Genomic DNA, 24,446 nt, shown 5'->3' on the forward strand with positions numbered 1-24,446 from the left:
CGTTGATTTGAGGTGAAATTGAGGTCAATCAGAGCGAGCCTCATGGGGCTAAACCGTTGATCTGAGGTCAAATTTGAGGACATGTTGGCGAAAGAGCGTTTAAAAGAGCTATCGAATGCGCTTTTCCGCGGCGCTGTAGCTCTATTGGTTCCCGAGTTAGCCGTCAGTTGTTCGAAATCGTTGAAAATCAACAAAATTTGACCTTTGCTGAACCCTGGTGACCTGACCTTTGCCCTGACCTTAAAATGACCGAGTGTTTCTCCTTATTTTTGACGCTCTTTCGATTGCCGCTTACCGCGTGTCGTTACGTGGCCCAGGAGCCGAGTTAGACGGAGGGGCGTGAAACGCCCCCCCCCCACCGATGGAAAGTTCATGCCACCAACACGGCGCAGGTTAATTGTTATGTTAGCTAGGCCTGTTGTAAGCTGTGAAGTCGTGGACCTGATCTTGAAGGAACTGGGCCTAACATTTTCATAGCAAACGTAAAAAAATGTTAATAGGTTGTGCAAAAAATAGCATCTCTTTTATGAAACATTTGCGAAACCTTCAACATCATCCCCAGCCCAGACCCCATTAGTCCCGAGCTCCCAACGACGACCATAAAAGCGTCCCCATCCCGTCATAGGCGGCGGAACGGGGAGGGCACCGGGGCACCGTGACCCCCTTTGATTTTGGCATTTCAACATTAGCCCTATGAGCGTTGCATGGAAATAATAGGACCAAAAGTCGGCAGTGCCCCATCCCCTTAATTGTAGGTGTTCCGCCGCTACTGCATCCCGTCAACGTGGGTTTATCATAAGGATGCTAAGATTTAATTTCCAATCCCAAGCTGTAATGATGGAAAGCAAATTTACATTTTACATGTGAAACAAGCTGACACAACTAGATATTTCCTATCTCGCTCCCTCTCACTGATTTACCCATTGCCTTGTTTCTCATTTTACCCTCTCTGGCTTTCCTTTTCAGTTTTCTCTCTTTTCTCTCCTCCCGTCGTTACCCCTTCCCTCCAGTCTTTCTTAGCTCTCTCTCTCTCTCTCTCTCTCTCTCTCTCTCTCTCTCTCTCTCTCTCTCTCTCTCTCTCTCTCTCTCTCTCTCTCTCTCTCTCTCTCTCTCTCTCTCTCTCTCTCTCTCTCTCTTTCTCTCTCTCTCTCTCTCTCTCTCTCTCTCTCTCTCTCTCTCTCTCTCTCTCTCGCTCTCTCGCTCTCTCTCGCTCTCTCGCTCTCTCTCTCTCTCTCTCTCTCTCTTTGTCTCTCTCCCTCTCTCTTTCTCTCTCTCCTCTCTCTTTCTCTCTCTCCTCTCTCTTTCTCTCTTGCTCTCTTCCTGTCTCTCTCTCTCTCACCCTCTCCATCTCCCTCTCTCTCTCTCTTTCCTCACAATATTCTCGACTGTCACAGCGTTGTAGGGCTTGTTTCCAGACAGGTCCCGGCGCTCCCCACTCCGCAGGCCAGCCCACACGGCCCAACCGCTCAAACACCCTCCGGCGGATGACCTCTGACCCCGGCGACCTGCCTGAACCCAGCCGACCGATCGCGTTCCTCTCCACGCCTCCGCCCCGCTTCCCCCACTACAGCCGCGTAGTAATTGTAGCGTGTGCAAAGGTCACGTGACATTATTTACTTCTGCGGCTTGTTCGGCTGACAAGAGATGGCACTAGTGGTCTGTGGATCAGAGGCGGGGCTAGGTTCTACGACTTCTTAGGGCACACTTCAGGGCAGAAAAGAGGTTTTTTGGCTCCCCATCCCAAAATGCTTCTAATATACAAAAACAAGTAAGATATTCGAAAATCGGAGGACCAAACGGATCGTTTGACGTATCTTGCGCGACTGAGAATTGATCGGTCTTCAAACTGCTGAACAAAAACGAGGTGATTAGTAGCAAGTGCTGGTGACTGTACATAGAAAACCAATAGGTCCGGCGAGATTTAAATGTGCAATACAATTACAATACAATCTCAATTCTCAGGACCCCACGCAGGCTTTTGGCCCCTGTGACTCCCGAGGGTCCTTCTCCGGTCTCTGATCCCGGAACGCCCAAAGAAGGTCTCCATGGCATCTTGGGATGTGGCCTCTACTTTCCAATTACCCCCTGGATACGCCAATCTGAATGAAACAAATCACGAAGACCGGTGCCAATTTGATGTCGTGCGGGACAGCATATCTTCAGGCGTCAACAAGTGCTGCCACCTCTGGGCGGCAATAGCGAACTGGAAACTGCCTGAAGGATTATCTCGACGATGAAGTAAAAATGCTTCCATATAAGGAATAAGAGCTACCATATTTTCATTACTGACGCGCTTGTCTTGCATTTGACGCAGTTCATCTGACTTGGGTGCCGGTTCAGGTTGTAGGTTGGTTGTGGGGTGTTGTCCTAGGTTGTGTGGTTTTATTCAATAGTTTTGTAATATTTTTTTGTCCCAAACATTCTCAAGATGTCTTTAAAAACTTACGGAGACAAGCCCATCAGCTTCCAATTGGAAGAAGGTGGTGAATTTTACTGTATTGGATCGGAGGTAAGTCATGGTTTGCTGTTACAAAAAGTACAAACGAAATTATTTTTGAATTTTTGATTTATGCCTTCTTGCCTAGTTTGCGTCTGGCTGGAAAATAATTAGGTGCGATTCAAATAATTCTCATCAAATTTTGTTGGAATTTTTGACTAAAGTAGTGCTAGTGCCTTTTTCTTCAGTCAAAACTCCAAAGCATGCTAAACCATTTTGAGCTTTTGCTGGTGCGTAGGCACCGAGTGTTGCATGATCCTGTGATGACCTATGGTTGCGTGGTTTGGATTTTGTATTGGGTGGTGCAGACCCTCACCCTAAACTGGTGGTAAAATGTTTTGTAGCTCAAGAACATGAAAAAGTGAGGAAATCGGACTGCCAAGGAGGTGGATATCGAAACTTCAAAAAGCTTCATTTTGTGGTGAATCCATTATGTGTTATGGTCTTGTTACTTGTTAGGTCTAGGCTGGTGCGGATTTCCAGCCAGGCTGTTGTGGGCTGGTGCAGATCAATCAATCAATCTGCCTGGTGCGGCTTGTTGACTGTTGCTATGCTTTGTAGTCTAGATTTATCTGAAAGTACGTTTGACTGGAAATAGTGTGGATATCATTGATTTCTTGGAATGAGTTATGTTCAAGCAATGTGTCTTCACAGAGCTTGGCACCTCCTTTCCTCAGTTGTTACTTGTTAAGTTACCTACATGCTGAATAAATTATTTTATCATGGCAGTTTGCTTACACAATGCATATTCATGCTTTGACTTAGGTATCTTGTAGGCTGTCATGGTATACAGTCATGTATTTTATAAGTGATGACTTATGAAGCATATTCATTACCAATTTTTTTATCTTCCAGTGCTAGCCTGGCTTAAACTTTCACCTACTTGACATGAATTTAAATGAAATACATCTAGGTACTTCACAGTTAAACCTACTTAACACCTACCAGGGAGCTCCCAGTGACCTGGAGATCACTGGGAGCCAATGATGAGGTTTGATACCAACTATATTTATGCCTCATATGTCTAAGTGGAGACTGAGCAAAGGCACATGGGTATTTTGCTCATATGCTATCTTATCTGCTTTCCACATGATATGCAAACTACATTTGTGCTAAGCTAATGCTCAAGGCCCTGTTTTACCAGTGATAGCAGCACGCTGCTATTACACGTGTCAAATTGGGTTTCCATGGAAACATCAACAAACCATGATGTCATCAATCTGTGTGATGTCATCAAATATTGCTGCTAACAGCTTCACGGCCGTGTGATCAAACAAATGTATCAAACGCATTCAATGAGATAGCAACTCTGTTCCAAACGCAGCTATGAAACAGCTCACGGATTACACGAAACGTCATTAGTGTGACGTCATCACATTACGTCGGCGCTCGCGCAATTTGATAGCAGCGTGCTGCCATCACCGGTAAAACAGGGCCCAAGTCTCGCTCAAATGGTAGGATGATTCTCACAGTCCCAAATGCCATAACCTGCCAATTCGCACATGTATAGACAGAGCAAGTGATATTTTAATAGTGTACCTACAGTTGTGTAGTTGGGATAGCTTGGGTCAGGTGAGGTTAGGCCAATTGCCAAGAGTCCCGCCAGATATTCATAGTAGCTGTTTACCATCACTGACAGCTTTGCTATGTGTGACAGGGACCAATAGCTTAGTTCTTGAATGCACAAATGATTGTTAAATTCGAAATCAGAGCTAAGTTGGTATGTCCATGGTCTAGAGAAAGAGGTCACAGGTTATCGAATTACTTTCTGAAATTTTCAAGATAAATGTAAAATTTATTAGTACCTAATGCCTATGAGGTTACCGAAAGCTTTGTTACGGTAGACCGTTTTTACGCGCTTTTTCGCGAAAAACAGAGGTTCATCCAGCCTCCTTCCCTCAAGTGCGAGGATTAAGCAAGCACCTGGCGAGAGATGGCTGCAGGGAGGCGGTTTACGGCGGGAGGGTCTCTGCTGATATGCTGCCGCCGCTGCTGTCGCCCCTTCCTTGCCGACCGAGTGGCCGCCGACCGGCTCGTTTCGCCGGGACGGGGTAAGCCGGGACGTTGGGCCGCTGAATTAATGATGCTTTTCGGACAGCTCACGCGTGTAAGGTGTCAGCACGCCCCTCATAGTGTCAGCACGCCCCTCATAGGGTGAGGCGGTGGCGGCCGCAGGCGATGGGCTGTTTGGGGAGGGGACGGGGGAAGGAAGCGAAATAAGTGGGTGATTTATATTTGTTTGGGACTTGTTATCGTGGCATTTATGTGGGTACCAAACCTTCAATGACCTCGTTTCTTACCTATTTTCATACGAGTGAGTGAAGTTAACGTTTTCCGAAAAAAAAAAATCCAGACTGTTCAGTGTTCATTGTTCAACGAGTTTGGTAGGTACTAGGTAGTATCGATTTGCTTGCATTCTTTACCATTCGCGATCGACGACAGTGCTCTAGGTAAAGTAGTTTTACTACTGGGTCATTGGGAGCTCAGTTCAGTTTGTGGCCGTGGTCGGCCACTGGCTCTGTATCGCGGCGGGGACGCGGCGCGGGGAGCTGCATGCCGGTCACGCTCGACCAGCTCTCCGACTCCCCGACGAGTCGCCGGTCGGCGGTGCATCGGCCACGGATCGACCCGTGAATTATGGACACCATATTATGACCTTCCATTCGATGCCCCTAAAGCCAGAGTAATCATAAACCTCCTTAAGTTGCTCCCAGACGTCCCCGAAAATCGCCGTTTGGTGCGGGCGGCGGCTGTCGCTCCCCACTCTCCCACCGTGCGCCGGTGCTCTGCTGGGCAGGCTCCGTCCGTGAACGGCGGCCGGTCGGCTGTTAGTGCGTCATTTGCCAGGGCCGATTGATCGGCGGACTCGTGTTTGGATTGCCGAGGGGCGCCGGCACGGGCCCTGCACTCGGCAGGCGGCGCCCCCCGGCCGGCCGCCGCTGCATAGACCCTTTGATGCTGCTGTAACGCACACTGGAAGTCGGTGTTTGTGGACGTGATGAGCCAAGTTTGGACGAAGGGACGCGCTGTCTCCCCCTCCCCCCCCACTCTCTGACCTCTGCTGTCGGGGATAGGGGGTGGGCGGCCAGTGGAGCATTACTGACCGCTGTGTTTGCTAAATATGTCTGATGGATCTCGATCTCGTTGAACGATTAACAGATCCATGGGATCTGTAGGATAGTGCAGAAATCAGGGCTGCGGAGTCGATGGATTTTCAATGACTCCGACTCCGACTCCGACTCCGACTCCGACTCCGGCTTCCAAAAACCAACTCCGACTCCGACTCCGAATCCGACTCCGACTCCGAATCCGACTCCGGTCAGAACTGTCGACTCCGACCGACTCCAACTCCGACTCCGACTTCGACTCCGCAGCCCTGGCAGAAATGCCCACGCGCTGAGAGATTTCCACAGAACCGCAACTATTTTGTCCTTGCGCTCCTTTTCGACGCTGCTTTCCCTGTGTCCCGCGGTCGAAAGTCGGTAGGCTGTCAGCACACTGCCGGGTTCACCATGTCCCACTCATGCGCCGCCGTGTTTCAGGTGGGCAACTACCTGCGGCTGTTCCGCGGGTCCCTCTACAAGAAGTTCCCCGGCCTCTACCGCAAGTACATCAGCGTCGAGGAGCGCAAAAAGCTTATGGACATGGGTGAGCTGTCGCGGATCTCAGAACTAATTAATCTATCGGGATACACAGAGGTGATGGAGATTGCTGCAATGTTGTCCTCAGTCGATAATGTCGCGGTCTTACATACATGACCAACGAACCTCGAACGCTGTGGACACGTGCATTTACCAGCCGCTGTATGATTCTCTTTGAATGGATTGCGCTTGTTTTGGGCAATTCGTCGACTGTATCGTCACTCAGTCTTGACGGTGTCCAATACACTGCCATTCACAGGCTGTTTGACAGATCATTGTAGTGGCCAGCGTCCGGCAGCATAGGTGCGGCCGCGACTGCCCTGTATTGGGACGTGTAACGCCAGCAGTCCTGGGACGGGACAGTCCAGTGACCAGTCTGAGCTGGCAATACTCTTAGCTGCCTGTCGCCTTTACCCTCATTTACACCAAAAATGCTGAGTATGAATACAATGTTGTGTTTCTTCGAGGACATATGTGATATGATTGACTAGCAAAGCTTTCTCTGTTTTCCCTCTCCTAACGACTGATATTGAGCCTGTACGGCTTTAGGTAATGAGACCCATCAAAAATCTTCCATGGCGCTTCTGGCACATCGGGACTCCCGTGATAAAACCACCGGGGCTGGGTACCCGTGATACTTGAGTCATGTTCTTCGCTGAGCGTTTGTTCATTATTGTTTGCAGGTCTCAGTCAGCACATCCTGGCCTCGAGCGTGTCTCTGCTGCGCGCCTCCGAGATTGAGGATCTGATCACCGGCAAAGACGACCGGTACCGCTCGTCGGCCATGCAGAACGTGGTACCCAGCGAGGTGATCGCCGTACCCAAGTAAGTGTAGTGTCCTCGCTGCAGTCCTTCGAATCACATTACACGCCGCCCCTCATACGCCAAACGCGCGTCCCACGTAGACACCCAATACGCGTCCCCTCAGGCATTAACACGCCTCACCTCGGATACCTAACGCGCCTCCCCTCGGATACCTAACGCGCCTCACCTCGGATACCTAACGCGCGCTCACCTCGGATACCTAACGCGCCTCACCTCGGATACCTAACGCGCCTCACCTCGGACACCTAACGCGCGCTCACCTCGGATACCTAAGGCGCCTCACCTCGGATACCTAACTCCCGCTCCCTCCGATATCCCATATGAACATTACCATGCGGTCGTACGGCTTGATCACCGACACGCGTTCGATTGGGTGTCTCACGCGATCCGACTATAAATCCGAGGATATGTGTGTCAAAGAGTCACGTGCTGACCTAATTATCTGGCAATGACCCGCAACGATGGCACGCAGTGCTCGATGCAGAGAGCAGCCGCATATTTTATCCGTATAACTTTCATACGGCCCTTGCATACGGCCGTCCTTTGGTCTAGTTTTATACCATTAGTCGTGAATCGTTCCTTCTGTGCCAATTTTCGTAAGTTGAGTAGGTAATCTGCTAAATAAATAGCTAAGAAGGGGTCAATATTAAGCCAAGAGTCTGGGCTAACTGACACAAGCTTTTTAGAAACGTGCCTCACGCCGTGCTGCTAAGGTTGTCCAGTACAAGGCGCTCTGATCCCTCTCTGTGCTTCTCCACTCTGCCCCAGCCCTGTGCTCTGCTACTTTCGCTACTCTCCCACCCTCTCTCTTTCTCACACCTCTGTACCGCTCGGCAGGGAGATCAAGACGCCCCGGAAGAGCGCTGTGCACGTGCCGGCCCAGCCCAACAGCTCGCACATGGACCCGGTGCCGCAGTCGACGCCCATCAACCGGAACCGGGTGGTCACAAAGCGCGTGCGCACCTTCCCCATGTGGTGAGAGGCCGGCGGCGGGTGGGAGGGGAGGGAGGGATGAGGTTCTATGCTTTGAGTAGGCGTCTGAAGCGGTCACAGGTTTTTCTGATGTGGTCGACTAAGTACAAAACGTATTAGGAAATGTACAAAGCGAGTTGCAGATGCGAACATATTAGTGCAGTACGGGTGACTTGGTTTAAAGTTAAGTTCAGCATTCCCGAATCCTAATTTCAAGTCTCAGGCAAAGTGGCGAATTCGGTTCATTCGCCAGTCCTGTATGTATGTATGTATGTATGTATTGACGATCAAGAGCAATCCACAATCGGCGTGGCGATTACACTCCGAAACTCCTGAAACTCCTGTTAAACACTCCTGTGCATATGTGTCGCCCAGAGATGAAGGGCTGTTGAATAATGTACAGCTCTCTGTATATAAGTGTGATGCGAGTCGGCTGCGCCGTCCCTCTGTCGGCTCTGCCGGGAAGGCAGTACTCGTGGGCCCCGTTCAGAGTGCCGTACCGGCCGTCCGGCGCCCGTCGGTGCTGTGTGCCAGTCGGGACCGGCCGGCCGGCGCGGGTCCCAGGCGGTCGGGGGTATTTATGCGGCCATCAGTGACTGCCGGCAGTGCCGGCCCAGGAGCGGCAACGGCCCCCCGGCGGCCGCCGACTCGGGCGATGAGACGCCCGGGGCGGGAGGCGGTCTGTCTGGAGCCAGCGGCCGGTCCGCCGGACAGGCTGACAGCGCTCACGAACAGGCTGCCTGTCCGCTCCCCCTGACAGGCCGTCTGAACGCTGTCCCGGTCTGGCTTCTATCGCATGCTGGGCCTGAATTAGATGGACTTAAATGTGAGGTAGTAACAGAAGTGGCCAGGTCAGAAACTACTGTTACACTTGGGCCATTTGTGCGGCAATAGCCTGTCTTGACTTATCGGCATGTATCGGCGTGTATGCTCGTGCTAATGTACTTACATGCGGCCTTGTTCGGTATTGGGACCCCTAGCGAATGCCGTATGAGGTTATAGGAACTTATAAGCTCCATCTCTGGGGATGAGCTATCGGATATGGCACGGTCTTCGGACCAAATGAGTTTTTTTTTTTACTGTAACATGCGTCTCGGGTGGAGTATACAGCGACTGACTCTGGTCCCTTCGACATACCGATGGCTGACACGGCTCTCTCTGACGCCCGTATGACTGACCCGTGTCTCTCCGAAGTTGACGCCCGAATGACTGAGTGGGCGGGCTACCATCAGCATTATCGACTAATGTTCGCTCGACGCTAGAATTGCATAGCGGCCATGAAACCACAGCCCATTGAATTAATCGCCCAGGGGCCAGGACAGCTTAATGGACCTCTGGCTTTGCCGTCATAGGACGTAAACTTTTCAAATAACAATTACGAGGGCATTCATATGTGAGTTACTGTCTTGTTAACGTCGGGCGCTGGGTTCACTCTACTTAGCGTTCGGAAGTGCAGTAGGAATATGCATGAACTATTAGCTCGTCGATGCTAATCGATTGTACTGAATTTGCTGTTTTGATGGGTAATTTCAGAACTGCACTTGCCCATTATGTTTATATTCGTTTGTGATTTTCTGATGCAGTGGAATGACGACCCCCTTTTCACACGTTTTGCTATGTTTTAAGCCGCCTCTCCCCTGCTCTCAGTCCTGTTCTGTCCTGTCAATACCGTTAATGTTTAATGTGCTGTGGCTGCCCCGCCCTCCCCCGTCGTCTCTGTGCCGCACCGTCTTACCCCGCCCGCTGCGCGTACGTGCGGGCTGCTCCGCCCTTCCCCGTCGTCTCTGTGCCGCACCGTCTTACCCCGCCCGCTGTGCGTGCCGCCAGTTTCGACGACACGGACCCGGAGCTGATCCACGACAACGCCATGCAGGAGGAGCAGCTGGTGCCCATCCGACTCGACATGGAGATCGAGGGACAGAGGCTGCGCGACATGTTCACATGGAACAAAAACGGTGAGACTAGCACGGGAAATTGGACTCTGATCAATTACATTTCTTTGTTCAGTGGGCTGTCGTATCAGTGGGCTGTCGTGTCGTGCCGTTAGGCTGTTTTTATCAGATTCGTCAAAATATTTTGGAGGCCTTTCAACAGGTTACGTCATTAATGCCACGGGCTCGAACTGATGAATCGTCGTGCTGACTCCTCCGTCCGCCGCAGAGACGCTGGTCACGCCGGAGCAGTTTTTCCGCTCACCCCCCTCTCCTCCCCCCTCAGAGACGCTGATCACTCCGGAGCAGTTTTTTCGCTCACCCCCCCCCCCTCTCCTCCCCGCTCTCAGAGACGCTGGTCACTCCGGAGCAGTTTTTTTTCGCTCACCCCCCTCTCCTCCCCGCTCTCAGAGACGCTGATCACGCCGGAGCAGTTTTTTTTTCGCTCACCCCCCCCCCCTCTCCTCCCCGCTCTCAGAGACGCTGATCACTCCGGAGCAGTTTTTCCGCTCACTCCCCCTCTCCTCCCCGCTCTCAGAGACGCTGATCACTCCGGAGCAGTTTTTCCGCTCACTCCCCCTCTCCTCCCCGCTCTCAGAGACGCTGATCACTCCGGAGCAGTTTTTTCGCTCACCCCCCCTCTCCTCCCCGCTCTCAGAGACGCTGATCACTCCGGAGCAGTTTTTTTCGCTCACCCCCCCTCTCCTCCCCGCTCTCAGAGACGCTGATCACTCCGGAGCAGTTTTTTTTCGCTCACCCCCCCTCTCCTCCCCGCTCTCAGAGACGCTGATCACTCCGGAGCAGTTTTTCCGCTCACCCCCCTCTCCTCCCCGCTCTCAGAGACGCTGATCACTCCGGAGCAGTTTTTCCGCTCACTCCCCCTCTCCTCCCCCCTCAGAGACGCTGATCACTCCGGAGCAGTTTTTCCGCTCACCCCCCTCTCCTCCCCGCTCTCAGAGACGCTGATCACTCCGGAGCAGTTTTTTCGCTCACCCCCCTCTCCTCCCCGCTCTCAGAGACGCTGATCACTCCGGAGCAGTTTTTTTTTTCGCTCACCCCCCCTCTCCTCCCCGCTCTCAGAGACGCTGATCACTCCGGAGCAGTTTTTCCGCTCACCCCCCTCTCCTCCCCGCTCTCAGAGACGCTGATCACTCCGGAGCAGTTTTTCCGCTCACCCCCTCTCCTCCCCGCTCTCAGAGACGCTGATCACTCCGGAGCAGTTTTTCCGCTCACCCCCTCTCCTCCCCGCTCTCAGAGACGCTGATCACTCCGGAGCAGTTTTTCCGCTCACCCCCCCTCTCCTCCCCGCTCTCAGAGACGCTGATCACTCCGGAGCAGTTTTTTCCGCTCACCCCCCCTCTCCTCCCCGCTCTCAGAGACGCTGATCACTCCGGAGCAGTTTTTTCGCTCACCCCCCTCTCCTCCCCGCTCTCAGAGACGCTGATCACTCCGGAGCAGTTTTTCCGCTCACCCCCCCTCTCCTCCCCGCTCTCAGAGACGCTGATCACTCCGGAGCAGTTTTTTCGCTCACCCCCCCTCTCCTCCCCGCTCTCAGAGACGCTGACCACTCCGGAGCAGTTTTTCCGCTCACCCCCCCTCTCCTCCCCGCTCTCAGAGACGCTGATCACTCCGGAGCAGTTTTTCCGCTCACCCCCCCTCTCCTCCCCGCTCTCAGAGACGCTGATCACTCCGGAGCAGTTTTTCCGCTCACCCCCCCTCTCCTCCCCGCTCTCAGAGACGCTGATCACTCCGGAGCAGTTTTTCCGCTCACTCCCCCTCTCCTCCCCGCTCTCAGAGACGCTGATCACTCCGGAGCAGTTTTTCCGCTCACTCCCCCTCTCCTCCCCGCTCTCAGAGACGCTGATCACTCCGGAGCAGTTTTTCGCTCATTCCCCCTCTCCTCCCCGCTCTCAGAGACGCTGATCACTCCGGAGCAGTTTTTCCGCTCACCCCCCCTCTCCTCCCCGCTCTCAGAGACGCTGATCACTCCGGAGCAGTTTTTCCGCTCACCCCCCCTCTCCTCCCCGCTCTCAGAGACGCTGATCACTCCGGAGCAGTTTTTTCGCTCACCCCCTCTCCTCCCCGCTCTCAGAGACGCTGATCACTCCGGAGCAGTTTTTCGCTCACTCCCCCTCTCCTCCCCCCTCAGAGACGCTGATCACTCCGGAGCAGTTTTTCCGCTCACACCCCCCCCCTCTCCTCCCCGCTCTCAGAGACGCTGATCACTCCGGAGCAGTTTTTCCGCTCACTCCCCCTCTCCTCCCCGCTCTCAGAGACGCTGATCACTCCGGAGCAGTTTTTTTCGCTCACCCCCTCTCCTCCCCGCTCTCAGAGACGCTGATCACTCCGGAGCAGTTTTTTTTCGCTCACCCCCCCTCTCCTCCCCGCTCTCAGAGACGCTGATCACTCCGGAGCAGTTTTTCCGCTCTCAGAGACGCTGATCACTCCGGAGCAGTTTTTCCGCTCTCAGAGACGCTGATCACTCCGGAGCAGTTTTTCCGCTCTCAGAGACGCTGATCACTCCGGAGCAGTTTTTCCGCTCTCAGAGACGCTGATCACTCCGGAGCAGTTTTTCCGCTCACTCCCCCTCTCCTCCCCGCTCTCAGAGACGCTGATCACTCCGGAGCAGTTTTTCGCTCATTCCCCCTCTCCTCCCCGCTCTCAGAGACGCTGATCACTCCGGAGCAGTTTTTCCGCTCACCCCCCCTCTCCTCCCCGCTCTCAGAGACGCTGATCACTCCGGAGCAGTTTTTCCGCTCACCCCCCCTCTCCTCCCCGCTCTCAGAGACGCTGATCACTCCGGAGCAGTTTTTTCGCTCACCCCCTCTCCTCCCCGCTCTCAGAGACGCTGATCACTCCGGAGCAGTTTTTCGCTCACTCCCCCTCTCCTCCCCCCTCAGAGACGCTGATCACTCCGGAGCAGTTTTTCCGCTCACACCCCCCCCCCCCTCTCCTCCCCGCTCTCAGAGACGCTGATCACTCCGGAGCAGTTTTTCCGCTCACTCCCCCTCTCCTCCCCGCTCTCAGAGACGCTGATCACTCCGGAGCAGTTTTTTCGCTCACCCCCTCTCCTCCCCGCTCTCAGAGACGCTGATCACTCCGGAGCAGTTTTTCCGCTCACCCCCTCTCCTCCCCGCTCTCAGAGACGCTGATCACTCCGGAGCAGTTTTTCCGCTCACCCCCCTCTCCTCCCCGCTCTCAGAGACGCTGATCACTCCGGAGCAGTTTTTCCGCTCCCCCCCCCCCTCTCCTCCCCGCTCTCAGAGACGCTGATCACTCCGGAGCAGTTTTTCCGCTCACTCCCTCTCCTCCCCGCTCTCAGAGACGCTGATCACTCCGGAGCAGTTTTTCCGCTCCCCCCCCTCTCCTCCCCGCTCTCAGAGACGCTGATCACTCCGGAGCAGTTTTTCCGCTCACTCCCTCTCCTCCCCGCTCTCAGAGACGCTGATCACTCCGGAGCAGTTTTTCCGCTCACCCCCTCTCCTCCCCGCTCTCAGAGACGCTGATCACTCCGGAGCAGTTTTTTTCGCTCACCCCCCCCTCTCCTCCCCGCTCTCAGAGACGCTGATCACTCCGGAGCAGTTTTTCCGCTCCCCCCCCTCTCCTCCCCGCTCTCAGAGACGCTGATCACTCCGGAGCAGTTTTTCCGCTCACTCCCTCTCCTCCCCGCTCTCAGAGACGCTGATCACTCCGGAGCAGTTTTTTCGCTCACCCCCCCTCTCCTCCCCGCTCTCAGAGACGCTGATCACTCCGGAGCAGTTTTTCCGCTCCCCCCCCTCTCCTCCCCGCTCTCAGAGACGCTGATCACTCCGGAGCAGTTTTTCCGCTCACTCCCTCTCCTCCCCGCTCTCAGAGACGCTGATCACTCCGGAGCAGTTTTTTCGCTCACCCCCCCTCTCCTCCCCGCTCTCAGAGACGCTGATCACTCCGGAGCAGTTTTTTCCGCTCCCCCCCCTCTCCTCCCCGCTCTCAGAGACGCTGATCACTCCGGAGCAGTTTTTCCGCTCACTCCCTCTCCTCCCCGCTCTCAGAGACGCTGATCACTCCGGAGCAGTTTTTTCGCTCACCCCCCCTCTCCTCCCCCCTCAGAGACGCTGATCACTCCGGAGCAGTTTTTCCGCTCACCCCCCGGCCTCTCCTCCCCGCTCTCAGAGACGCTGATCACTCCGGAGCAGTTTTTCCGCTCACTCCCTCTCCTCCCCGCTCTCAGAGACGCTGATCACTCCGGAGCAGTTTTTCCGCTCACTCCCCCTCTCCTCCCCGCTCTCAGAGACGCTGATCACTCCGGAGCAGTTTTTCCGCTCCCCCCCCTCTCCTCCCCGCTCTCAGAGACGCTGATCACTCCGGAGCAGTTTTTCCGCTCACCCCCCTCTCCTCCCCGCTCTCAGAGACGCTGATCACTCCGGAGCAGTTTTTCCGCTCTCCTCCCCGCTCTCAGAGACGCTGATCACTCCGGAGCAGTTTTTCCGCTCTCAGAGACGCTGATCACTCCGGAGCAGTTTTTCCGCTCACCCCCGCTCTCAGAGACGCTGATCACTCCGGAGCAGTTTTTCCGCTCTCAGAGACGCTGATCACTCCGGAGCAGTTTGGCGAGGCGCTGTGTGACGACCTGGACCTGAACCCGATGGTGTTTGTGCCGGCCGTGGCGCAGAGCATCCGCCACCAGCTGGACACGTACCCCACCGAGACGGTGGCCGAGGAGGCCTCCGACCAGCGCGTCGTCATCAAGGTGGGTGACCGCAGGCGCCGCGGAGCGCCGGCGGGCCGCGCGCACCGCCGGGAAACGCAGGGTGTTTGTGCAGTGCGGGCGATGCGTGGACACGAATTATTGCAGTTTCTTGCCGGTGTGTTGTCGATGGCTGTTATTGGTTCGCTTATAGTTGGTGTTTTCAACTTCGCGTACCAGGGAATTTTGTGGAAATGTTTCTGTTCATAGTGATACTCGATACTCGTAATTGATGTCCAATTATATCGATCGTTATCGTGTTGTTCCTTTTTACGTTCCGTGGTATTTTTCTGTTCTGACGCTCGCAGTCTGTTTTGCTGAGCAGTGGTCTGACTATGGCATTATGTTCTGTTCAGCCCTGTACTGACTATTGCAGTCTGTTCTGACTATTGGAGTCTTTCCGCACAGCTCTGTTGTGATTCGACTACCGCCGCCTATTTTATGCATTATGTCGCGTTCAGCTCTGTTCTGACTGTCGTTCCCTGTCGCCAGCTGAACATCCACGTGGGTAACATTTCTCTGGTGGATCAGTTCGAGTGGGACCTGGCCAACCCTGACAACAGTCCGGAGCAATTCGCGCACAAACTGTGCGCAGAGCTCGGCCTGGGTGGGGAGTTCGTCACGGCCATCTCCTACAGGTGAGACGCGCCCCGCCGAGACGGCCGGGCGCCGGAGACTGGTGTCGCATATCTGCGCCGGAAGGGGGGGGGGGGGTATGTTTGCTGCATCGTTATAATATTTTCATCCACGGGTCTCGTTCTGTTGTTGGTATATGTAGTGTGTGTTAAGTTCAGGACTCACAGATCCAGTAGTCCTAGCTCGCTGGCCATTGCCAAGACTCTCGCCCTTAACCGAGCGACCCCTGACCGGATTTGGGTCGGTTATGGCTCGTCCGGGGGTACAGGAGGGGTATTGACTCGCTTGACCTGTGCTATGTGCTGTCACAACCTCACAGTCCTCATGAGTGGGACCTGTGTGTCTGACCTGTCACCTGTGCCCTCGCTACTTGTCTGACCTGTGATCCGTCTCTGCCGGCAGTATCCGCGGCCAGATCAGCTGGCACCAGAAGTTTGCGTTCAGCGAGCACAGTCTGACGACGATCGGCCAGCCGTACCGGCAGCGGCACGAGGCGGACAACTGGGGACCGTTCCTGGAGGCGCTCACAGACGCCGAGATGGAGAAGAAGATCCGTGACCAGGACAGGAACACCAGGTCAGTACTGGGGAACCGGGGCAGGAACACCAGGTCAGTGGCGGGGGACCGGGACAGGAACACCAGGTCAGTGGCGGGGGACCAGGACAGGAACACCAGGTCATTGGGGACCGGGACAGGAACACCAGGTCAGTGGCGAGGGACCAGGACAGGAACACCAGGTCAGTGGCGGGGGACCGGGGCAGGAACACCAGTGGGGTCAGTGGGGACCGGGGCAGGAACACCAGACCAGTCAGTAGGGAAAGGGGGGAACACCAGGTCAGTGCCGAGGGATACTGAAACACCAGGTCAGTGACGTAGGTGAGGGTGGAGGGGGGGGGGCGACCGATACACCCAGTCCGACAGGTGTTGAGGTGGCGCCGTGTACGACGCTAGTTAGATGATGCGGAGATAGAGGTGCTGGTGGGTTGGTGGTATACACCTAATATAGACATGCAGGCCGGACGTTAGTATGTGTAGCCTAGTCTGATCTGGTTATGGGACTTCGCCTTACGCTTTCAGTCGAAATTACAGTAAGGTGTCCGCTTGGTATCCTGATCGGCCCGAAGTGGATTGTTGAGGCGTGTCATCAGGACGTTGTCGCATAAAACCCCGGCCCTGGCAACAAAACTTTGTATCGTTGCCTTGTCAGTGCAGGTCAACGTGTCGCTTTACGTATTTCGTACGAGATGTATGCAGGTACGTTGGTCTCTTCACGTAACCGTGCTGACCGATTGATTTTGACGCTCTGTCGCCAGGCGTATGCGTCGGCTGGCCAACACCACGCCGGGATGGTGAGGAGGGCTCCCCGACACGTGCGGCGGTGGACGGTGGCCGAACGCGTGCCGGCCCGCTCCCTTCGGTGGACAGATGGGGGACAGAGGCGGCGGGATGGGCTGCTGTGGAGCAGCGGGCGCCGTGTCGCACTGTCCGACCGGACAGACGGCGCGCCAGGCGGCCCCGGGCGCCCTCTGTCGCCCTCCCCTGTCGCCGGCGAGCTGCTGTCGTCTGGCAGCCCGCCGTCTGTCTGTAGCGCATAGTCTGCCCGGGAGGGACTCGTGGCTGTCACCGGTGTGTCAGATATGCGCCTTGGTGTGGACCTGAAGACAAAGCTCCTCTACATCAGACGGCGAACTAACTCGGAGGTCGAGGACCGGGCCCGGGGGGGGGGGGGGGGGGGCAATCATGTGCTCGTTGTCGGCGCTTCATTTTTGTATCAATCATTCATCATTGCTAGGTCAAAATGCTCTGGCTTCTCATCAGGACGTGCTGTAATATTACAGATCGCTATTTTGGCCACCTTCCATTTTCGATGTATCCAAAGGGCGCTCTATGGTAATGGCAATTTGTGTGTGGCGTTCGTTTGAAACAAACCCACCGGTATTTTACCCGATATCGGTTTCTTCGTAGAGCACCATTTTTATGGCGTTCTTTGCTCGTATGTTTTCGGAATCATTTCGGTTCTCATGTATCATGTTTTGTGAGTCTCACCATCATAATATAAGACTTCTTAAAAGATATGTGGGTTATGTCGTATTGGTTCTGCCGGTGATCAATTGGTGCGAATTCTTGTGCTTCAGGAATCGTACTGACCTTAGTTCTGCAAGTTATTGTAACTCACTGATGACTGAACAGACCTCGACACTCGACAGTGACTGGCAATGGTACAAACTAGTCACCTTCCTGCTTTGTGTATCGACCTTTCAATGTGGACTTTGACAACAAGCTGTATGCTGCGCAGGCGTGTGGGTGTGCCACGCATGCGACGTCGTGTTGACATGAAGATCAGGCCATATAGGCTCGGTCAAGTTATAATGAGCAGGTTACGATGTAGATTAACCTATTTATATTATTTTCACTACGGGGTAGATGATATTTCTCCGTCAAAGTCTAGAGCCATAAATGCATATTTTTTCGGCTAGAAAATTGACATGTCAAGAGGTCATGCCTTCATTTGCGTGTAGTCGAGGTATGTACGGTCTGGTAGGCCGATTGTTTGTTTGTTTTCTTGGTTATTTAACGACGCATCAGTCAAACTTGGTCTGGTCAGACTGGTAGGTCGAGGTTACGTAAAAGCAAGCGTAAAAGCGTATGACGTCATAAAACCGAATGCGATATTTTGGAACATCAATTTCTCTAGTGCTGAGCGAGTGCAAAACGCGGCGCACCGGCTTCCGGCGGTGCTTTAGGGCCTTGGGCGGTGCATGGTTAGGTTCAAGTTGGGTTATGCTCGTTTGTCATCTGAATTTTAATTTTTGAGATATTGAAATATTATTGAGTTTTGTTGTTTAAAGTATTATCCACCATTATCGATATTTTTAGCAATACCTATCCAGAATTACAACCAATTATACAATTGAAATGTCTGCAATGCCACATTGATTCGCTTCAAAATCGTGAATAGTATCAATATGCTATGGCTATGCCAATATCAGTATTGATATATACCAGTGGTCAGCAGGTCCTCCGGGGTCGTGCCCCCTTTTTTCGCGTAAGGCAGGGCCATTACAGTTGGGGAAACTACGAGGAGCCAAACAAAAAATTGGATCAGCCAATCAACGGCTGGAGTGGGCGGGCGATAACCATATATGCACGGTGATTATAATATATGGTCATAAAAACAGACAACTTCATCTTTTCCATGCATCCTAGCATTCAAATGAAAAAATAAGGCATAAGAATGTTTTTCAACCACACAAAGCCTAACACTCAACCGGTGCACAATGCACTGGCAGCTCTAAATCGCGGAGTTACAATACAAGGGCCCTGTTTCACTGCCCCCACTGTCTCTAATAGTCCCACCTTATGGTATTAAGGCAAACTTTGAGGTTACAGATTGTATGTACGTAGTTCTGTTAATGCTTCATTCCAATTCTCTGCTCCTTTTGATAGCAATTTTTGAAACATCAGTTTTGATTAGATTTTGCTACTGATTACAAATCTCTTGGTTAACCGTGCCCCACTGGGGTCTGCGTATAGCACGCCCTACTGGGGGAGGGGGGAGGCTCTCCATAGCCCCCCTCCTAACTCCGAAACTTCTGGGCCGATCATCAAAATTCAAACGGCGTCTGATAGCCCCGGAAAATCTCTCGAACGAAACCTAATTTCATTGACCTCGAGGTCACCGATGACGTCACAGGTCAGGTCAAAGTAAAAATTATTAGCATTTTGGCTTGCTCACATTTTGGGCTCTGGCCACCATCTTACAAGTCAGATCAGGCTCATTTTTGGTTTAACTTTACACACTCGTGAACAGATGCTCTAGATACCTTGAGGGTACCAAACTTGTACTTTGATTTTCAGGTCAGGGTCAGGTCATCACAGGTCACGGATATATTATATTGTGCGTTGGTCATGTGACACATGTTTTATGGTCCATTTCGGCCATATATTTCGAATTTGATGTCGTCTGTGTCATGCGAGGTCATTTTGAGCCGAATTTAGCTTAGGACAGGTCACTTTCAGGTAAAGAAAGGTCAAATTTTGAAGTTACAATTTTTCAACAAAAAGGTGTCTATTGGATGCAGTTTGAGCTCAGGAACACGATGATGCTATTTATATTGGTGTACGATGTCAAATACGTACTGAAAAATTGATTTGAAAAATAAATAATTGTGAATTTTTTGCAATAATGCGTATAACTTGGCCATTTTTGAAGATATTTAGGTAAAACTTGCTTGAGTTAGTCATAGGCATGCGTTCTGTCACATATATTCCGTTTTTTTTCGAAAAGTCAAAAACGTTTTGAAAAAATAACTATGAATTTTGAATATTATTTTATAAAATTTTCTGAAAATTTTGAAAATCCCAGATAGCAGTTTGATAGCGCAGTCAATTCTGAGTCCTTTCATCCAAAGAAATTGGATCTAGCTTTAAAAAAAACTGAGCTCTTGGAAGCGATTGCCGTGGTTCAATGTTTTGCGTCGAAATCGGCCGAACATGACGTCACTCTGACGTCATTTCCGGCCGACCTATGGTAGCTACGAAGTTTAAATTTTGACACAAGGTGTAAAATTGATGCAGCCGAAGGTACTGTAACTTTGGCGTCGATACGTCAAGTGGTTTGGAAGTTATTGCAGAAAAACGGGAGGGGGGCTATGAATAGCCCCCCCCCCCCCAGTGGGGCGCGGGTTAACATGACAGCCTATGATGGAGGTGTTAGGCACCACGAATCCATCATTCCAGCGCTGGGGGCCATTGCCCTTGCCATCTCAACTATGGACCTAACCTAACCATCTAGATTTAGCCAGGGAATGATTGTTCTTTTGTTACGATTTTTCATCATAAGTGTAGCCTTCTTAGCTATGTAGTAAAATAATTACAATAAATGTAAAATAATTGTAGGTTTATGCCAAAGTAAACCATTTAGTCTTGTACATAGATGGGTACCTTCCAATCCTACTTATTAGAATAGCAAGTTCCACTGATATTCAGAAACTACTCCTTGCTAACTCTTATGAAAACTTATACAAAAATGCTGGAATGGATTTCGCTGTACCTACAACCAACAAATTACACAAACATTACAACATGCTACACAGCATTAGGTTTTCCTTGCTAGGCTCGCTAGGCTGCAGATGAGGTCTTGTCTTCATTTCCAGCACGGTTAATATGCTGGTGCAGATTTGTTACCCTGTCTGGTGTGGCTTATCAATTGTGTTGCCACACTGCAGTCATGGATCATGATGTAGGAATGTATGTCAGTGGACAGGCAGGCCATTGCCAGGTGATGAGGACTTCAGTCTAGTCATTGGCTTGTTAATGTTCTTTCCACCTTTCCAGGGCTATCATTTCTGCACTTCTTTGGCACTGAAGAAGATACCTTCCATTGATATTTACCTTGTGAACCAGTATCTATCTACCTGAAGAAGACAACCATGGCTGAGTAAGTTCAAGTTGTTTGGTCCTATGGTTATATTTAAATGTAGAGCTAACAAGTGGGCTCATACTGAATGCTAATAATTGCTGTCGGTCATATCTGTATCAGTCTTTGGCATTTCTATGGGAGCTAGGTGTGCTTTTGTGCTACATGCCCAAAATGATTTATCTTTTTTCAGCCGTGAAGCCCAAATGAGGACATCTGTGAACCAGAAGCTGATTGAAACAGGAGAAAAAGAAAGGTGATATAACCTTAAACAGGGATGCATTGTGTGCTATTGACCATTCAGTTGATATCGAGGCATTAAAGGCATTAACATGTTTTGCACTTCTGAAGCCTTTTTTGTTGTCATGTTCATTGAAGTCTGTTGTTTATTTCATTGTTTTATTGCCTTTTTCATCAAATAATTACAAGGACACAGGACATTTCAAATAAAAATCCTGCTTCAAAATTGTCTATATTACAGTTTTGATTTTGTTCTAAATTCCTATAGATCAACTTGCCATCTGGTATTGCTTTTCACACTTGCAAGTAATTACATTAGTTTGTGTGAACTTGTCATTTTTTTTTCTGTGAACCATAACATAATTTCACTCTTATTGGTACTATATCGTATAGGTACTGAACTATATCACACCCAAATGGTCAAATTTGCCCAATTGATCTTGCCCAATTTACCTTCTCAATCAAGCTCAATCGCCTACTGTATGGAAAGCTGTCCGATTCCTGATGCTGCCAGATTGTCTGACCTGTTTGTACCGCCCGCGGGCCAGGCTGAAAGAGCTGCTGCGGACGCGGCTGATCGAGTGCGGCTGGCGCGACCAGCTCAAGGTCCAGTGCAAGGAGGTGGTGCGGGAGAAGGGTCTGGAGAATGTCACCGTCGACGACCTGGTGACCGTCATCACCCCCAAGGGGCGAGGTGAGTCCTCCCGCGGCGCCGAGTGCGATCGGGACCAGGCAGCGCGGCCGCGTACTGGGTCGGGGTGTGTCCGAGGACAGTTCGCCCAGTAGCTTAGCTTGTAGAGCATATTTAACTTCCGGTCGCGAGAGCTCGGGCTCGGGTCGCTCCGGCGCTCGACATATGGGACCCCTGTCCGCGATGCTCTGCGGTTGGTGGGAGCAGCCGCGGCCAGGCTAAAGTCAGTTGAGTTGGATGGTCCCAAAATTTGTTGATTTGGGTGGGAAACGACATCCAAATGAAAATCATTTCGCACTCTCACCTCCGATTTTTAGGAGCAATTTTCCACTCCCACTATCACGAAGAAAAGGCATTATCATGGATGGTCGTTACGGAGCGAGCGAAGCGAGCGTAGTCTTTCCTTAGATTAACGGAAATTTCTGAGTATGAGCGGCCGGCCGGCCGGCCGGCCGTGGTCACGCTTTTGCGAGGCTTATATCTCAGCAACCACTTGACCGATTTACATGCGGTAATTTTTGTAGGGTAGCTTCATTCCTTCTACCAAGTATTGCACTATTCCCGATGCATGTGGGTGACCCCTTATGCACGTGCCACGTGCAAAACGAAGAGGTGTCACTTTTGCAATTGTTGCAATATCTCGGTAACTACTGGGCCGATTGCGCTGAGAGTTGGCATGTAGGTAGGCACCCACTAGGCAATGCATATCCATGTGCCAGAGTTGGGGTGCTGCTGCACGTGCGCACGTGCAGGGGTCGTTTCCAGATCTCGAGAACGGCTGGACCGATTGCGCTCAAATTTGGTACACGGTTACGGAGCAGTTAGTAGGGTGCCGTGCACAAGTCAGTTGGGACCCGTTTTGCACGTGCGCACGTGCAGGGTGCCGCTTCCAGATCTCGAGAACGGCTGGGCCGATTGTGCTCAAATTTGGCACATCGCTAGAGACCGGTTAGTAGGGTGCCGTGCACAAGTCAGTTGGAGGTACCCCTCGAAATTTCGCACGTGCAAGGCTCACCCTCTCGCTCGCTCCGTTAGTCGCCCCAAAAGGCGTTATACTGGTTGTACATTTCATATTTTATCACGCATGCATAAAAATTAATGGTATTGATTTTTTCCACTCTTTTAGGCGTGAAGTGGTTTTCCACACTCTTTTCATATCTTGACCAGCAATTTTCCACTCTCATTCCCATTTTTGGAGAGAAATTTCCCCTCTGACACCCAAACCAAAATACAATTTTGGGACACTGGATGGACTATATGGCGTCCGGCTTTGATGGGCATGCTAGTCTTTCCGCATCTAAATTCTCCCTTTACCCGGAATGGCCAGGTCTGGCGCTATGAGTCGGGGCTTTCGCAAGGCAATACTCAGAAGTATTTTCCGTGGTCGGGTAACAGCTGTCTTGATTGTAGTTCTTTCTATGTACATTTTATTTACTGATAAGAAAATAGCTGAAAAGTGGATGTTTTCGGTTTCGGCTCTTTGTCTCTGCCACGCCTTGCAGCTCCACTCCGATGCACTTTATAAACCTTATACTACGGAAGGCCCAGTTTGTCCTTACCAAGTCGCTCTAGTCCTGTATGTTATGTGTCAGTGCGTTGCCGTTTTGGCGGTCTGTAATTTGATTATTCGAGACAGTTGCTGACTTACCGTGGACGTGGTTCGTCCATATGACATTTAATATGCACCATCATTTGTGCGATTTAACTCGATCTATGCATTTTCAGTTTAGGCAGCCTTACTTTATTACTTTGCAATGAAAACAAAATGATCATAACTTTGCGACAACTAAATGCGCCTTAATCACAGATAATCGCTTTTTCATTTACTCGCCTGTATCGGCTTATGAACAATACGGCAGTTTCTAGCAATTCTTATTCATTTTTTATGTGGAAATTATGTCAGATTTTTTTTTTAAGAATGAGAACCAATTTTTCTCTTATCGCTGCAATTTTGCAGCTCTTGTGCCAGACTCTGTGAAGAAGGAGCTGCTGCAGCGCATCAAGACGTTTCTGGCGCAGCAGACGAACCTGTGATCGGCTGGCGACTACCGCCATGCCCGTGGTGTGATAGGACTGGGCGGTGTGACATCCCGTCCCGTGACGATGGCGAGGGGCCGGTCTCCGTGTGACCTGTGACCGGTCAGCCGTGTGGGCTGAACCGGTGGCCGCCGGCGCCCCTCCCCCGACCGATCGTGCCCAGCGCGGGGCGGTGAATGGCTGCTCAGGGCCGGCCAGGGAGTGAGATCGCACCTCTGTTCGATGTGAGTGATCGTGTAATCGTCTGTGTCGCCGCTCTGATCATTGTGATAGTTCCATCACCGCCACACGCGTGACTCATCCGCTTTCGGCCAGGTGGCAGCACTGCATGGTTCGCAACGTATTGTAGCGGGGCCAGCAAGGGTTCTGAAGTCACACGATTCGTGATTCCTGTTGCCACAAATGTCGTGTCGTGCTTGTGTTGTCTGATGAAGACGCAAATATCGCCTAGACACTTTCATTCAATGTGAATTGACCTCAAGAAATGATGACACCATCTTAGTGTCCGTTCTGAAAAAAAAAAAATACACATTCACAGCTTTGTATCAATTCTTTATGTGTAGGTACTTCTGATGAATCTTTGAACTTTTATCTATCGCTTTCAATGCAGCTGAAACTAACTCAGCTGTCTTGCAGCTGTACAAGGAAATGAGTGGCTTATTTGTTTCGCCAGTTGTCGCTTCATAATTTCGTATTTGTGTCTTGGCTTTATTTTTTTTTTCACACAGCAGCTGACCCAAATGCACTCATATCCTTGGGGACTAGGGACACTGTGTATCGTGAGTCAGACTTGTTAGGTAGCTTTTGCTTTCGGTTCGTTGTCTTTGGGTG

At 51.7% G+C, this 24,446-nt stretch overlaps 2 protein-coding genes across 10 annotated transcripts; both read left to right on the plus strand.

The window, feature by feature from the left end:
• The first annotated feature begins 2,281 nt into the window (after positions 1-2,281).
• On the plus strand, positions 2,282-17,299 carry LOC122390884 (SWI/SNF-related matrix-associated actin-dependent regulator of chromatin subfamily B member 1-like). 2 transcript variants are annotated; one of them, XM_043384313.1, is made up of 9 exons: positions 2,282-2,509; positions 6,040-6,145; positions 6,822-6,963; positions 7,801-7,938; positions 9,763-9,890; positions 14,429-14,595; positions 15,085-15,230; positions 15,631-15,804; positions 16,542-17,299. In XM_043384313.1, the coding sequence occupies exons 1-9, from the start codon at positions 2,429-2,431 to the stop codon at positions 16,579-16,581; spliced, it is 1,122 nt and encodes a 373-aa protein (XP_043240248.1). In that variant the 5' UTR covers positions 2,282-2,428; the 3' UTR covers positions 16,582-17,299. The 2 variants fall into 2 exon arrangements, with proteins under 2 accessions (XP_043240248.1, XP_043240246.1); XM_043384311.1 differs by having other exon boundaries at positions 2,311-2,509; positions 14,414-14,595.
• Positions 17,300-17,925: 626 nt separating this feature from the next.
• On the plus strand, positions 17,926-24,158 carry LOC122390882 (transcription and mRNA export factor ENY2-like). Of its 8 annotated transcripts, none has more exons than XM_043384301.1 (5): positions 17,926-17,990; positions 20,566-20,668; positions 20,841-20,903; positions 21,436-21,581; positions 23,536-24,158. In XM_043384301.1, exons 2-5 carry the CDS (start codon positions 20,661-20,663, stop codon positions 23,610-23,612), a joined length of 294 nt encoding a protein of 97 aa, XP_043240236.1. In that variant the 5' UTR covers positions 17,926-17,990; positions 20,566-20,660; the 3' UTR covers positions 23,613-24,158. The 8 variants fall into 8 exon arrangements, with proteins under 8 accessions (XP_043240236.1, XP_043240238.1, XP_043240240.1 ...); XM_043384303.1 differs by having other exon boundaries at positions 17,933-18,001; XM_043384305.1 differs by having other exon boundaries at positions 17,983-18,015.
• The last annotated feature ends 288 nt before the right edge of the window (positions 24,159-24,446 follow it).

The sequence above is a fragment of the Amphibalanus amphitrite genome, unplaced genomic scaffold, assembly GCF_019059575.1.
Source record: "Amphibalanus amphitrite isolate SeventyFive unplaced genomic scaffold, NRLGWU_Aamphi_draft 000413F_arrow, whole genome shotgun sequence".
NCBI lineage: Eukaryota > Metazoa > Arthropoda > Thecostraca > Balanomorpha > Balanidae > Amphibalanus > Amphibalanus amphitrite.

Coding starts and splice junctions, on each gene's coding strand:
- LOC122390884 (XM_043384311.1), top strand. CDS start 2,429: ATGTCTTTAAAAACTTACGGAGACAAGCCCATCAGCTTCCAATTGGAA. Junction 6,964..7,800: donor GAGGTGATCGCCGTACCCAA/GTAAGTGTAGTG, acceptor ACCGCTCGGCAG/GGAGATCAAGACGCCCCGGA. Junction 7,939..9,762: donor GTGCGCACCTTCCCCATGTG/GTGAGAGGCCGG, acceptor GCGTGCCGCCAG/TTTCGACGACACGGACCCGG.
- LOC122390882 (XM_043384301.1), top strand. Junction 20,904..21,435: donor GAAACAGGAGAAAAAGAAAG/GTGATATAACCT, acceptor CCCGCGGGCCAG/GCTGAAAGAGCTGCTGCGGA. Junction 21,582..23,535: donor CATCACCCCCAAGGGGCGAG/GTGAGTCCTCCC, acceptor GCAATTTTGCAG/CTCTTGTGCCAGACTCTGTG.